Source organism: Electrona antarctica, assembly GCF_951216825.1.
Source record: "Electrona antarctica genome assembly, chromosome: 13".
NCBI lineage: Eukaryota > Metazoa > Chordata > Actinopteri > Myctophiformes > Myctophidae > Electrona > Electrona antarctica.
In genome coordinates, this window is record NC_136794.1 from 34905783 (window position 1) to 34922094 (window position 16312).

Genomic DNA, 16312 nt, shown 5'->3' on the forward strand with positions numbered 1-16312 from the left:
GAAAATATTTCAGTCACTGCAAAAGGAATATTGTATTGTATATTTTAAATCCAAAGTAGACAGACTATAATTAATGCAAACACCAGAGATCTTGTATAGAACAAAAATCAAGTTCAAGTTGTTCTGCCATTACCATCTGAGGCTTTTAGCTAAAATCAAGGCTGTACTTTCCTTTGGTGATTTTGAGCGTGTTATCCATGCCTTTATCACCACGCGCCTGGACTACTGTAACGCACGGCCTATACCAAGCATCCATTGCTCGGCTTCAGTTAATCCAAAATGCCACGGCACGCCTTCTAACTGGAACTCGCAGGCGGGACCACATCACACCTGTTCTGGCGTCACTACACTGGCTCCCTCTGCGTTTCAGAATTGACTTTGAAATCTTATTATTTGTCTTTAAAGCACTGAATGGTAAAGCAAAGCAAAGCAAAGTTCTTTGTTTACCCAGGGTGAATGGACTAAGCTCGACGAACTTGTTTACACCCAGACCCTTCTCATAGAACATTTCATGGTAGGGGTTCAATGCCTTGCTCAAGGGCACTTCAGCTGTGGTAATTTTAACGTGCCGGTCCGGGGATACGAACTGGCGACGTTCCGATAACAAGACCGCTCCGCAAACCGTTCGGCCACCGCTGCACCTCAGTATTTGGCTGATCTTATTGAGGTGTATAATCCCCCAAGGTCACTGCGGTCCTCAGGCCAGCTAAACCTTAGGGTCAAAAAGAAGACCCGTTTAAAGACCAGAGGGGATAGAGCCTTTTCCATCATAGCCCCCAAATGATGGAATGCGCTCCCCCCCAATGTCAAACTGGCCCCCTCCATTGAGACCTTTAAATCCCACCTAAAGACCCACCTCTACACCTTGGCTTTTAACCCCGGTTGAGTTTCCATGGTCCATGTTTTGTATATCCGTTTTGTATTTTTCGTGTGTTTGCTGTTGTTCTCTGTGTTTAGCTACAGTGTATTTATTTTCATTCTTCTGTACAGCACTTTGTAAACTCTGAGTTGTAAAATGTGCTTTATAAATAAAGTGGATTGGATTGGATTGGATTGCCACCAATTCGAGACTAAAACTAAACATTGGAATAATGCAGTCGAGGGACCGGCATTATCACAAATGTCTGTTTCCAAGTGGCCCACGGGATGTGGAAAGATATATTGTTCTGTTGTCCTTTCTATATGGAACTGTCACTTCCATTACCTGCCTCCGTGAAGCAGAAATTGCGTTTTGAGTGTTTGAGTGACAGTGTTGATATGCATTCATTTATCTGGGTTCGTTCAGGTGCATAGCGTACGTGCTAGCTGCCTTCTTTAGCTTTTAGTAAGCTCGCCAATTTGCTGTTGCGCCACGATAAACCGCCACTGTCGGGTCAAAACCTCATTATGTCTGAAACCGTTTTTTAAAATTATTATAAAAACAATATCACACTCGGGCGAAGCAATGGGCGCAGCGAGGGCAGTATTTATATCACCCCGGATGACATCTTAGAAGTGGGGAGACGCCCCATAATACACGTGCGACTGTGCACGCACACATGCGCGTGCATTTGCATGAACGTGTGCAATGCGTGGAGACACACACTATTAAACCGTGTATAACCTATTTAGAAGCAGGGTTTACAATGCTTCTAAATCAAAAAGTCAAAAAAACATATTTTTGCCCCAAAAAAGTTTTAGACTTGAGAGAAGTGGACGGGTGCCGCTACCCCACGTTCATCCTCCACACCACTACACCACTGCATTTACCTAAACAAACATTAAAGTCCATAGATTTGGCTGGCAAAAAATTACATCATAACTACCCTAAACAAACATTATAGCCCATAGACTTGGCTGGTGACTGGGGATTTATTATTAAGCTCTAAACAAACATTAAAAGTACATAATGGTTGCCATGGCTGCCACATGACGTAATTTTGGAAAGCTGTGCATTGGAGGGGATAGCGCCCCTCAATAAAATAAAAATAAAAAACACAATTTGCTCGGGTGGCGTAGTGGGAAAGTCCCACCATCATGCGATAAAAAAGGGACGTTGAAATGTGGACATAGAAGATATCTGCCCCAAGACTCTCACAGATATTTTTGCCTGAATGTTCGCCCCAGAATTTGGACACTAGGTATAAAAACGGTGTAGTATTTGTGTATGAGAGGCAACTACTGTACTACACAGTATGTATGTTACAGCATATGTTTTGTGCTTCTGTGCGTGCATGTATGTGCTACTGTTTTGTCTTTTCAGACAGGCCTTTGTATCTTAGTCCTGCATTGATTTCTTGAATTGTACCATTGCAGTTTGTTCTGTTTTATATGTCTCCTTGCTTTATTGTTTTATTGTTGTTTTGCTTTTATTGTTGTTAAGCACTTTGTGACTCCAATGCCTGTGAAAGGGGCTCTATAAATAAATGTTACTTACTTACAGACAGTACTTACTTCTTTTTTTTCTTTTTTTTTATAATTTTTATCCCACGATTTTGTAACCCATTTTTCACCCCTGTGTCAATTATCTAATGTGATCCTGGGCTCTACACACCCTCCGCCAACCTAGTCCCCATAATGGGGGACATGGGGAGAGCAACGGACTTGAACTCATGCTTCCTTCAAGCCTGAGTGTCCAAGTTGCTCCTTTACACCTGACAGGGGGGAGTTTCCCTGGTTTGGCTGTAGCACGTGGAAGGAACACGTTATTCCAACCAGTTCCTTTCCCCTCCATCAGGCGCCCCGGCTGGCCAGGGGGAGGCAGTTTAGAGACCAGGATTACTGCATGTTTTTTGTGAGGGTACCTACCCTAGGGGACACAGGGAGAACATGCAAACTCCACACAGAAAGGCCCTTTCGTCAACCCCGCCTCGGGTATGGGCACTGATGACGCGGAGGAGGAAACACGCCGCCACAGCCCACAGCGTCCCGAGCGGGAATCGAACCCAGGACCTTCTAGCTGTGAGGCGACAGCACTACCAACTGTGCCACCGTGCCCCCACTTACTTACTTACTTACTTACTTACTTACTTACTTACTTAGTATGCATACATGTGTGTCTGTCTGCACGTCGGCGAGATTTCGGCCTGAATGACAATGAGTGAACACATGTGTGAGTGTGTGTGCGCGTGTGTGTGTTTACGTGTGCCTGCAGCCGCGACCCCGGCCTGCTGTGCCGGCCTGTTCAGCAGAATTGTGGTCCCATGACAGTGGCTGCTGAGTAGCGCTGAACACCACGGTTCTGTAATTATAAATGTGTCATTATGCTATAGCGCAGCCCCTTCATTCTCCCCTGGCGCCCAGCCCCGCTGTATAGCACAGAGTAGACGTTTCACCCCAGCAACACTGCTGCATTTGCATATCGCCGCTGTGGGCAAGAAACCTTGTATCTCCATTGATAATGTGTTACAGTGTTAACACAGTGGTTTTCAACCAGTGGTCCAGTGAACCCTAAAAGGGGTTCCCGTCCTGAAGAGGTAAAACACCAAAAGGGGTTCCCGTCCTGAAGAGGTAAAACACCAAAAGGGGTTCCCTTCCTGAAGAGGTAAAACACCAAAAGGGGTTCCCGTCCTAAATGGATAATTCACAAGAAGTCTACAGAATTTGAGAATGTAGAATGTATTGTCCTTTTGATGGAATGGAATTGTGGACAAAATCGTATCCAACGACAACAAAATATTCTACGTTTTGGGTCTGAGAGGCTAAATCTCATCAAATGGTGGTCCGTGGCTCAAACGTTGAATACACAACGGACCTTGATATGAAAAAGGTTGAAAACCCAATGTGTTCTCAATCTCCATTGATAATGTTAATTATTCACCGCCACCAGGGGGCACCAAAAGTCCCAGACCGCAACCATATATATATATATTTTTTTTTTTTACCATGTTAAAAAACACGAAAAACACGTCCTTGGCGCTCCAGGACATCATGAAAAAGAAGTTAAATAAGTCCTTGGCGACCATTGAGTTAACAAATTGACTGCCAGGTATTAATATACATTCTTCCTCCACTGACAGCGTTTTTTCAGTGAAGACCCTTATTTTGAAGGCCTGCAGGTCCCACGGCGTGAACCGGAAGTAAACAAACGCTGTGTGGAGGAGCGGACGATCGTATTTTCTTTCACCCGCTCTTTAGTTATATGGCCGTTGAATAAAGCGTTTTGACCAAAAAACGCAATGTGGGAACAGAATCCGAGATAAATGCATAAAGGCCGGGCACCCACCCACCCACCCACCATTTCACACACGAAAAGGTGTGTTGCTGCATTTATTTTACACACACACACACACACACACACACACACACACACACACACACACACACACACACACACACACACACACACACACACACACACACACACACACACACACACGTGCGCAGCAAAGACCTGCACGCGCGGACACCGTCACGATCATCAGGTGAGGGGACTGTCGCTGCCGACACTGATGTAGATTGAAAACGTGTGCAGCCGAGCGTCTCCGCAACGAGCCAACAATGTTCAGCATCAGCCGACTATGAATGACGTGATGATTCGCTCCGATACACTTCTCAGAAGAAGCCGTACTGTACTCACAACATGTGATGGTATGGCTGCCCCCCCCACACCCCATCAGCTCATCAGCTCAGGTGAGCAGCAGCCATTATAAATGTACCGCTTATACTAAAGTGAAACATGAGATAATTTACATGATGAAAACGGCTGCGTAAAGTAACTATATTTGTTCGACTAGGCGTACCGTACTACTGTACTTTCATCACGTTTAATCAGTAGATGCGCCTACTGACCTACCTCAGTAGGCTGCATTCTGTGCGGTTGATCACGGCTACTGATTTGACAACGACGACGTGCGTTGACTGAGAGGCCAAAGACTGATATGAGGTTAGGGAACTTACGTGGCTGGTTACTGTGGTTAGGGTTAGTAATGTGTTTGATCCGATCTAGTGGGAAGGCTACTCACATTAGCTTCGTTGGCTATCTGTTGTTAGCCAACTTAGCCATAAGACTGTGCGTGTACATGCACATGTGCATGCGCACGCACGCTTTCAGTCGCTTTAGACTCAGAATCCCCATCTCAGGCGGCATTTCTGGTCAAAACAACACTTATTGCACAGTGCCTATAGCGGTCGCCATAATGGCCCCGGCCTGTACTTCTCATGCTCCAGGCAGAGAACAACAACCGGTCGAGACAACACACACACACCATTAAGGAGGTGACGAAATATGAATAATATTTTGCACCATACTAAATTAAGCGTTTCATCCTTCTTATAGTACCGTTACTAGTATGTTCTTAAATACAGTATCAGTAAATGTTACTTTCCAAAACTGGCTAATGTTCACACGGGAACTCAAATCTGAGGAGAAGCTAAATTAAGATGTACTATAACGTACGTGATTGTGTGAAACATATACGCTCAAATGCACAAGCAAGCAACACGCACGCAAGCATGCAACGAGACGGGGGAGTGGCCGTGGTCGATCCGTGGGGGGAAGGGGGGGGGGGGTCATGTGTGGACTTCATGAATAATTAACGAGGCTTCTCACTTTCTCCTCAACAGGCACTAATGCTGCACACTGCACTGCGTCAACATGCTGCCGCGCACACACACGCACACACAGACGCACGCACGCACGCACGCACGCACGCGCACACGCACACGCACACGCAGTGATGCCTGCATGAGGTGGTGTGAGAGTCGCTGTGTCTCACACGGCCACTTCCTTTCACACATGCAGGTGAGAAAAGGGAAGAGCGATGAAGAGAGATACAGAGAGATGCGTGTGTATGTGTGTGTGTGTGATGTGTGCGTGTGCACGTGCGTGCGTGCATGTGTGCGTGTGCGTGTGTGCACACAAGTATACTAGTATAGTATAATTTGAGACACAACAGTGGTTCACACCAAACACTATAACCATAACTATAACCATAATGATAAGTACACTAGTACAGTATGTGAGCATCCACACTGATGAAAGATACTGTTGTGTAAACAGCGGCACACAGTGTCAGAGCCCAGGGGGGGCGGGGGGGGGGGGGGGGGGGGAGAGAGAGAGAGCTGAAAGATACAAAGGGTCCTAGGCACTGTTTTACTTCAGTGAAAGTAGCAATACTGCTGCAATGTACTGAACTACTTCGTTGCAAGTAAAAGTCCAGAATGCAAAATGTAAAAGTAAAAGTACTATTATGCAGAATGTCTCATTTCAAGTATTCAAATTAATAAAAACAATCTTTTTTCAAATGGCCAAAATTTCTGAAGTGGTCAATGTATGTTTTGTAATAATACTATAGTTACTACAAAGTAACTAGTAACTAATTTTTTTTTTGTCTTTTTTACAAAATGTATAGTGGAGTGAAATGTACAATATTTGGATTCAAGATGTAGTGGAGTGGAAGTAAAGGCATTGGAAATTGGAAATACTCAAGTACAGTACAAATACCTCAAAATTGAACTTAACTTGTTCTGTGCCGCTAGGTGGCAGCATACGCACACCTAAGGAATGCCACCCGTCCACTCTAACTCTACGATCCTTGTTTCCATTCCGGGTTATTCAGGGAGGTGGGGGCTTTTGTTATGAGCACAGTGTTCACTCGCATTAGCTCAGAACCCTTAGCTATCATTACAACCACATGTGCTCAGCGATGCTGTACAAACTCACAAATGATTTACGATCGTCGGGTGCGCGGCGGCTCACCATTGACAGCGCTCGAACCTTTTGCGATACAGCTTTTTGAAAATCCTGTTATAATGGAGGCTCAATGGAGCTGGATTTCAAAATCCCATAGGTGGTGGGGACAGAGGCTCTCCATACTAACCTGAACAATGCTAAAAGGTAAACTGGCGGGTACTGCTTTCATATATGGAGTATACGGTTGTCTACGAACATACGCGAAGATAGCACCAGTAGGTACCTTTAGCGTAGCTACGTTTATAAAAGTAGATAGCAGCGAAGTATGCAGTATACCTCTAATATGACGCTGATTATTAATTACTGTATGAGCAGGTCAGATCGTTGTAGCATTAGCTATTCATAATTGTCTCCTCGTCTCCGTTTTTGTTTTTTTACAGATTGCAAACCAATGTCATTTAGCCTATAAAATGACCATCCTAAAACTATTGTCCTCATAAGTATAGTGCTACAAATGTGCGTGTGTGTGTGTGTGTGTGTGTGTGTGTGCGTGCGTGCGTGCGTGCGTGCGTGCGTGCGTGCGTGCGTGCGTGCGTGCGTGCGTGTAACAGGATGTGTTGTATTGATTAGTTCCCTAACATGGATGCTTTTCGTTCAAAACCTCAGATTTCTCTGCTGACTCTCTCTCCATGCTGCATGCGGTCAATGCAGTTCTTAAATGGTCACTTCTCACACGCACGTGACGCACGCATGCACACACAGACACACAGACACACACAAACACGCACACACACACACTCACACACACACCCACACCCCCTTTGGAAAAACAAAATGCACGCTCTATCATTATTTGTCTCTTATTCTATAAACCCAACAAAAACAAATTAACTCCTACTCGCACTCACACATGCACTCGCACGGTTGCAGTCTCTCCCTCATTTCTGCTCAATGTAACATTGATTTTCATAATCCTCAGCCTCCAATTTCACTGTAATCCTTTCAAAGGAATGGGGCGAGAGAGATACAGTATACATGGGGAGAGAGAGAGAGAGAGAGAGAGAGAGAGACAGAGAGAGAGAGAGAGAGAGAGAGAGAGAGAGAGAGAGAGACAGAGAGAGAGAGAGAGAGACAGAGAGAGAGAGACAGAGAGAGAGAGACGGGTTGCATCCGGCCTGGCTGCATCTGAAAGTATTTTGTGCAGGAAGTATAGGGACCCCCGCCAGATTGATGTTGTTAAAATGTTGACATTTTCCCACTTTTCTTTTCTCTCCAAGATTTTAAAATGAATAAATAGCAGATCTACAAGCTCACAATACGCCAAATGTTTATTTTCAAATAGCCGTGGTTAAAACGAATAGGCTCTAGTATGCACACAGTATGTACACTCTTCCTACCTCTGGGCCTCTTCCCTATACTTCCTCCACAGGTGTTACCAATGATACAAATTAACCCATTTTGACCTGAGATCAGATTCTAAAAATGTCTTCTACATCCTGACAGTTTTCTGAAAAAACTATGTTTCTATGTCGTTCTTCGATTTTTCAAAAATAGCAGATCTACAAGCTCGTAGCGCGCCACTCGGTGGCGCGCTATGAGCTTGTAGATCTGCTATTTTTCAATAGCTAAAGCATAGCATAATGCTAACACCAAAAGGGGTTCCCACCCAAAATGGATTAAGGGGGGCAGACTTTTGTCCATCATACCATAGGACCAACATGTGGAAAACGACCGGATTAAGGTTGGCGGACATGCGTTAAGGTTGGCGACCGGATTTAGGTTAGCGAACATGCGTTAAGGTTGGCGAGGTTGGTGCTGCCCCGTGCTTGCGGTTATGGTTAGGTTAGGGTTTGAGGTAGGTTGTCGTTGTTGGACCAATAGTATGTCGGACCAACAGCCTGCACACACTAATTAAGGGCCCTATTAAGCAAGTGGAATCTAATTACATATAATTTTACAGTTTTTAAGACGTGGGGGCGGGTGCAATGTCATATTACAATTATGGGCCAGGTAAGAAGCGCTTTCGACACCCCGTGGTGTGAGCAAAACGGCCTTGAATTAGTCATGGGAGTGTTTAAGGGAGTTTTGAGGCTTACCCAATGAACATGTCCGTACTATTCTCTTTACGACACCAGCTGATGATGCGCCCTTTTCGGCAAGTGGTATTACATTTCTGCAGACTGGCACCATAGGCCCAATCCCAATCCACTCCCTTGCTGACTCAATGAGCCCTCACTGACTTAGCTGCGCGTTCATGTGAAGTCTGCGAGGGCTTGAGGGATGTCCCATTTGAAATCGGTAAGTCAGTGAGGGCTCAGCCCCGCCCCTTTATGTGCCCTTTGCCAAAGTCAGCATCGATGCTGACTTTAGCTGACTTTGGCAAAGAAATTACCCACAGTTCATAGCGTTACCAGGGGAATGAGGGGGATCCTCCGAACGTCAATCATTTAAGTATGCAAATTAGTTATGTACCGCGGTTAGAATGTCAACAAACACAATAGCGCTTTCTCAGTGTTCTCAAAGGGAGACGGAATGGAAGGATAGGCTATATATTTAATAACAATAATAATAATAAGGGAAACATGATGAGAAATGACTAATGAGCAAAGTAAAATAATATGGAAATGCAATTTATGATGAATATTATTATATATGAATATTACAACCCCTATCACACAGGAAAGTGTATTCATGAAACTAATAATAAAACGACATAAATAGACATGATAGACATGTCATGCATGTAGGCACTGGCTGTGAATACGGACAGGTTTTATAAAGTGATGCAAAGTGTCATGAATGGCGGACTCATCTTCAAAGTGCTGTCCCATTCCTTTCACAACAATTTGGAGCCCTTGCAGCCTCTCACCCTCAAGCACTTATACAGCTGACGTCACTAAAGTCAATGAGGGTTCAGGGCTCAGGGCTTGAGGGAGGCAATTGGGATTGGGCCATAGACATGACATGACTTTGTCACATTTGGGTTAATTATTCATATTGCACTGCATGCTGTCACCTTTATGCCTCCAAAGAACAGATCCACAAGCTGTCACAGCCATGATGTGCATAGCTTGTAGGCCTATGTCTCTATTTTGTTAAGTAACTTGCCGTTTTCATTGGAAAGTCATTACAGCGGCGCAGCCATATGCTAAGGGAGGGAGATATACGCACATCGTCACTTAATTTGTTTCTGTTCTAAGCATGAAAAACAGCTGTAAAAATCTTTATTCTAGTTCATTTGATTCATAAATGAATAACTAAGACTTTGAAATGGCACCTACCTATACCTTTCAGATCGGAATGGAACTGCGAGTAGATACGCAGCATTGGCTGGCAAATTGGCAATCCATGCGTAATGTTCCCAGAATCGTCTAACCCCCGAACATACAAGTTCGTTTGATATTGTTTAATTCGATAAAAATAGAACCATGTACCATACAGCGAATGAAAGCAAGATTCCTAAGGAATATGGGGATTTTTACATTTTAAAAAACGGTTGAGAAATGAGAGAACCATGAGTGTTTATAATATCAAATATTATAAGAATAATATGAAAGACAAACGGGCTGTGAAGAGCTCAGCTCACCATCCCGACAAGGAGGAAATATAGCCTATAGTGCATGCACGTATATGCACTGACTGTTGCACACACGCTCTTTATTTGTTTCTATTGAAAAACACCAGTAAAATAACGTTTATTTTATTTTATTTCATTCGAGTCACGACGAAGGAATGAGTTGAAATGCCATACGTGCGCCATGCGTATTGCTGCGGCCCCAATGTTATGGTCTTCGCTCGTAGCATATTATTGAAGAAGAATTGAGTCGGGTGTGATACAGCGTATGAAAGCAAACCTCCCAATGAGTATGGAGATGTTTTAATTTCTAAAAAAGGTTGAGAAATGAGCGATATATGACACTTTATAATCTCAACGAGAAAGCCAGAAAACTCGCTGTTGCCATGTGTCATAGAAACAAGTAAATAGGTCTATAAACATACTCCCAAAAGAATCGCATATAACAGGGGTCTACAACCTATTTTAAATGAAGTGCCATGTTTTTATTTTCTAGATAGTGAGTCTGCCATATCAAGATTCCTTTTAATGACACCACATTAAAATTTCCAGCATATTTTGATTGTCCACAAATATAAAGTTCTTCCTTCTTTTTACATATTTTCTTGCACATTGTTAGAATGATCATTATAAATATATATCCCCCTGCAGTCAGAGTTCATTGTTTTAATGAATGAATGTGATGCATTGTGAGCTGGTAGATCTGCTATTTTCAAAAGTAATCTTTGAAAAAAGTGACAATTGTGGAATATTTTTGAAAAATGTTATTGAAACATTTAAAAACACAAATCTGTCATGGGGGTCACTGGCTTAGTTGGGCAAATGCATTAATCTGGGGGTCCTTGACATGGGAATGTCGCTGTGTGAGGATCACTGGTTTAAACAACATTAGGAGAAAAGCCCAAATAAGCACTTTAGAAACAAGAAAAGCAACCACAACTACCAATATTTACAAGCATCTTTGCAGAAAAAGAAGCCGCTTATAATAAACAGACATGGCAACACTCCAGCAGCACTCCAGAGCCGCTCAAGTGTAAAATGAAACAGTGCTTTTTGCTTTTAAGACGTGGTCAGACCCAGGCGGAATCGGTATGCGCTGAGTGTTTTTAGGTCAAGGGGCTTAATAGCAAATTAGCGCAAAGCGAAAATAATTAACATATGGACACTCCCCCAATGCTAAATTATGCAGGAACGTGGTATTCCATATGAGTGAGCGCTCACCACGGCTTCCATAATACGAAAAGGCGCAGAGCGAGGGCGAAATCTGTATTACCGCATGGGTTTTTCGTCTTGCTTAATAGGGCTCTAAGGCTCTGTTCCATTCAGTCTACAGTGGTTCTCAAACCTTTTAATTTGAAGAACCCACATAATCCGGAGAGTGTACAAATGGAACCAAATGGACCCGTAAGTACAGTACTTAAGTTATATAATGTACTTAGTTACTGTACACCACTGGTTGCAGATCCCTTTGGCTTTGTGAAGTGTCGTTGGGGGACGGTTGTCTTGTAAGTGACGGGCACAAGAAATTGTGCACAGAGCAAATACACAATGTACATTATAAACAGGAAAAAATAAATACTATATGGGCCTATGCAAAGGCTAGTACATCCGAACAGGGGTTGGACTGTACATTAAGATGATCCTTTTGAAACTTCTCAAAGGAACTTTCAAGGCCAATAATTTTAGTCTGAACTGCAGGTCATTCCAGGGGCCAAAGAAAGCAAGACTTATTTTACCCCCCTCAAATTTGGAGGATGGTGTGTGTGTCTGCGTGCGTGCGTGCGTGCGTGCGTGCGTGCGTGTCTCACTCGGAATGCCACAGACACGTGGCAGACGCTTCAGAGCTTCTACAGGCGCAGGGCTAGGTGAAGGTGCTTGCTGCTCTGATGCTGCTCCTCTACGTGATTATGGTCTAACCTCCTTGATTGCAATCACCCATCCATCGTAGGAATGGAAGCCCTTGTCGCCTTGATTAACAATTACCTGCTCCAATGCCTTTCAACGTGTCCTTGGGCTCTTCTTTACGTTTTCTTTTTGTTGTTGCTCTTTTTTTTTACACTGTGGCTCCTACATGGCAGAGCCATTGTGAAGCGTGTTCGTTGTCTGTCTGTCTGTCTGTCTGTCTGTCTGTCTGTCTGTCTGTCTGTCTGTCTGTCTGTCTGTCTGTCTGTCTGTCTGTCTGTAACCTCAGAAACACTGTGCCTAACCCTGAACCCTAACCTTAACCTCAGTAAAAAATATGCCTAAACCAAAACTTATTCCTAACCTTAACCTCAGTAAAACAAATTCAATGATATAAGAACCGCTGGGGGGGGGGGGGGGGGGCAAGCAATCAGCAGAAACAGTGGGGACGAGTGTGTTTTGAACCCCCCAATCCCTATTCTTGCTGAGGAACTTCACCAAAAAATAGCCAATCTACAAGCTCACAACGCGCCACAACGTGACACATTGTGAGCTTGTAGATCGGCTATATTTTGGCGAGAGATTTGGTATAGATTGAAAAATAACTCACCACGTACAGTGCAACTCAGGTCTGCTTAACTAAGTCCAGAGGATCTACAGTAGGTGATATCGATCAATTCCAACTAACTTCTGGCGGCACCCCATGGACTTGCATATACCCCGACCTCCCATTGTTCCGAAATTACTAACCCTATCTCTAACCCTAATCCTAAACATAACATAATAACAGCTCGGTTCGCCAACCGGCAGCGCATGTTTGCCAATCAGCAGCGCATGTTTGCCAACCTTAATGCATGTTCGCCAACCTTAATGTATGTTCACCAACGTTAATGCATGTTCGGACTAACGGGACATCGGATCTATGGGCAGACACCCTTGCAATATGCCCACGGGACATCAGATCTATGGGCAGACACCCTCGCAATATGCCCACGGGCCACCAGCACGGCCGGGGCTCCGAGCCACAGGATGGGAACCAGCCTGCGTATAGCGTAGCGTCTTCTTATCCCAACAAAACGGTTAATTGTACAAAGGGAGCATTTCTCGACTGAACTAGTTTCCACGGAAGTGTGTGGCTCGTGGTCTGACACCGTCAGAGTCCTGTAAGGATTGTAATTGGATTTCCAGAATAGGCTAAAGCCCCTCTTTCTCTGTACGCCGCGCACTGGTAATTGAGGTTAAACGAAATGGTCAGCCATGCACAAACCCTCTGATCGCTGTGCGTGCACACACGCCTGTGCGTGCGTGCGTGTGTGTGTGTCCGCGATTTCAATTCTATGCAAAGTATTAAGAAGAAATACAGAAAAGGAATTATCACTTGCTGTCAGGCAGGAATCCTTGTATGTCCATATTTCAGACTTTATTCTTTTTCGGTAAATCGGTGGCCTACTACTTAGTCGTACAAGACCGTGGCACAAGAGTGGGCGGAAATAGCTAACCTACAAGCTCCCGACGTGTTGCATCATTCACGACGTGTTGCGAGCTTGTAGGCCTGCATTAACCCATTTTGGGCGGGAACCCCTTTTGGTGTTAGCATTATGTTATGCTTTAGCTATTGAAAAATAGCAGATCTACAAGCTCATAGCGCGCCACCGAGTGGCGCGCTACGAGCTTGTAGGTCTGCTATTTTTGAAAAATCGAAGAACGACTGACATAGAAACATAGCTTTTTCAGAAAACTGTCAGGATTTAGAAGACATTTTTAGAATCTGATCTCAGGTCAAAATGGGTTAAAATAAATTGAACAAGAGACTGGGGCTTTGACACTGAATGTTGTCTGAGGGCACGTACTGTACTGTACGTTATGCAGAGAAATGTTCGATACATTTGCTGAAGAAATATGTACCCATATGGGATAAAATGTGTACACTCTCAAGAGTTAAATTAACACGTTATATTGTGCGTTTATGGTGAATAGACGATGCCGCGTCATATAATAGCCAGTTAACCCATTTAGATCTGAGGCCGATTTTGAAAAAGGCCTTCTACAACCAAAGGCGGTTTTATAAAGCTGAGGTCTTTCTGAGAAACTTTCACAGAATTGAGTCCGGAAAAGTCCCAAAACTACAAGGAGACGTGCACGCATTCTCTGCTTCAGAGATAAAGTAACGTGGCCGCGGAAGCTGGTCTAAATGGATTAAAGAAATGTGGATTTACGTTTGTTGTCCGTGTGAGCGTGTGTGTGAGCGTGTGTGTGTGTGTGTGTGTGTGTGTGTGTGTGTGTGAGCGTGTGTGTGCATAAACTCACCACACATCCTCTGCATCCACGTCACACTCGGCACCAAACTGGCAAATGTCGCAAGTGGATGTCTCCTTCTGCCCCGCCTCCGCCGACCCCTCCCCTCCTGAGAGAGAGAGAGAGAGAGAGAGAGAGAGAGAGAGAGAGAGAGAGAGAGATTCATAACGTCAGCCATCTATGTATATTCCTTTGAATATCGTTGCTGTCGGGCTGTAGTATGATACTTTATCATACTACAGCGTCACACAACCTGGAATTGTGATCTGATCCAACACATGACAATAGTCGCTCACACCAGAGGGTCAGATCCAACACATGTCTGTCTGTCTGTCTGTCTGTCTGTCTGTCTGTCTGTCTGTCTACGAACAACTGCAATACCGCTGGGTGACCTACAGTGGCACTGTTGAGTAGGCATGCCGCGGTTTACCGAATTTCGGTAATACCGCGACAGGAACAGCCACGGTGTTGATACCGTGAGATTTCCGAGTTTACGGTATTTTAATACAGCGTTGGTGGGCGGCGCATGCTGCGCATGCAGTGCAACTCCACTCCCAGACTAAGGCAAAACGTTTATTTTCACCACACAGCTGCAGTAGATTGAAAAGTTGCTTCCTACCTTTGAGTTAGTGTTGCTGAAAGACACCCAGATCCAATTGTATATTCCATATTTCCACATGTACTAAACTAAAAGTGTGAACTGTCAAGTGTCAACAACACAGAGGCACGCAGTTGCGAGCATGCGCAGATTGCATTACAGCGTGCAGGGTACAAAACGGCCATTAGGGGGAGCCATAGTACAGTGAAATACAGTGGTGAATAGCTATTGATTCAATGATTGAATACTTTATTGGCAGAAATGTAATCAGTATAGGGTACAGTCAATGTCCAAAGGGATCACTGAAAAAAGTCCTTGCAGTCTTGTTTCCATTCGGTCCTGGGTAATCAATTCATAATCATGACAAGTCACATGACAAATAACAAAATTCAAATGATCATAAAAAGGGAAAAATAAATAAGATATGTAGGCCTACAGGTTGGGGAACAAAGAAGGGCTTATAAGGAGGTGGGGGTAGTCACTAGACATAGGTGGGGGGGGGGGGGGGGGGGCAATCTTTTTTTATTATTATTTTTTTAATATAAATACCGTGGAATACCGAGGTATAGGTTTTCAATACCGGCACCGTACCGTACTGTAAAATCTCATACCGTGGCATGCCTACTGTTGAGCATCCTAAAAGGGCTTATTGCTTGGTTCCGTCTTAGCGCTGCATGCAGCTATATTTTATTTTTACATTTTGGACCAATATTTTGGACCACTCTTCCTGTTGTTACGCTCACAAGTACAGTGATACAAATGTGTGCTTATGTGTGGGATGGTGGTAAATACAATCCCTCTGATCTCAATCCCCCCCCCCCCCCTCTCTCTTTGTGATGAATCTTCTCTCCCCTGCCGTCCCCCTCGGCAGCCCCTCCTCTTCTCTGTTTGGAGCGCCTCTATTTTTAACCTGGCAGTGGAGAGAGAGAGAATGAGAGAGAGCGGAGGACCCACGAGGACAACAACCTGGGAAGTAGAGAGGAGGAAGAGGAGGTGGAAGTCTACCTCACTTCCCCCCGCATCGCGTCTTTAAGCACACACACACACACACACACACACACACACACACACACACACACACACACACACACACACACACACATACACACGAGCACACACACACACACACACACACACACACACACACACACACAGCGCTTCTACTTGCCAGTGGCAGACAGCGGTAAGTATATTACTCAAGTACTGTTACTTTATTTTCTTGCTTTATTTGAGTATTTACTGCTCAAACTACGTACATCTCAGAGGCAAACGTTACTTTGTGCATTTCGATTATTATTTCTAAACATAATTAACCAAATTAAGCCCAAAT

At 44.3% G+C, this 16312-nt stretch overlaps 1 protein-coding gene across 3 annotated transcripts in view; it reads right to left on the reverse strand.

Moving 5' to 3' along the window:
• The window catches only part of tmeff2a (transmembrane protein with EGF-like and two follistatin-like domains 2a), a 365596-nt gene that overhangs the window by 11848 nt on the left and 337436 nt on the right, over positions 1-16312 (reverse strand). For all 3 annotated transcript variants that reach the window (XM_079517922.1, XM_079517923.1, XM_079517924.1), the window contains one exon: positions 14397-14493. In XM_079517922.1, the coding sequence (XP_079374048.1) occupies positions 14397-14493 (97 nt within the window). The remainder of the gene's footprint in view (positions 1-14396; positions 14494-16312) is intronic.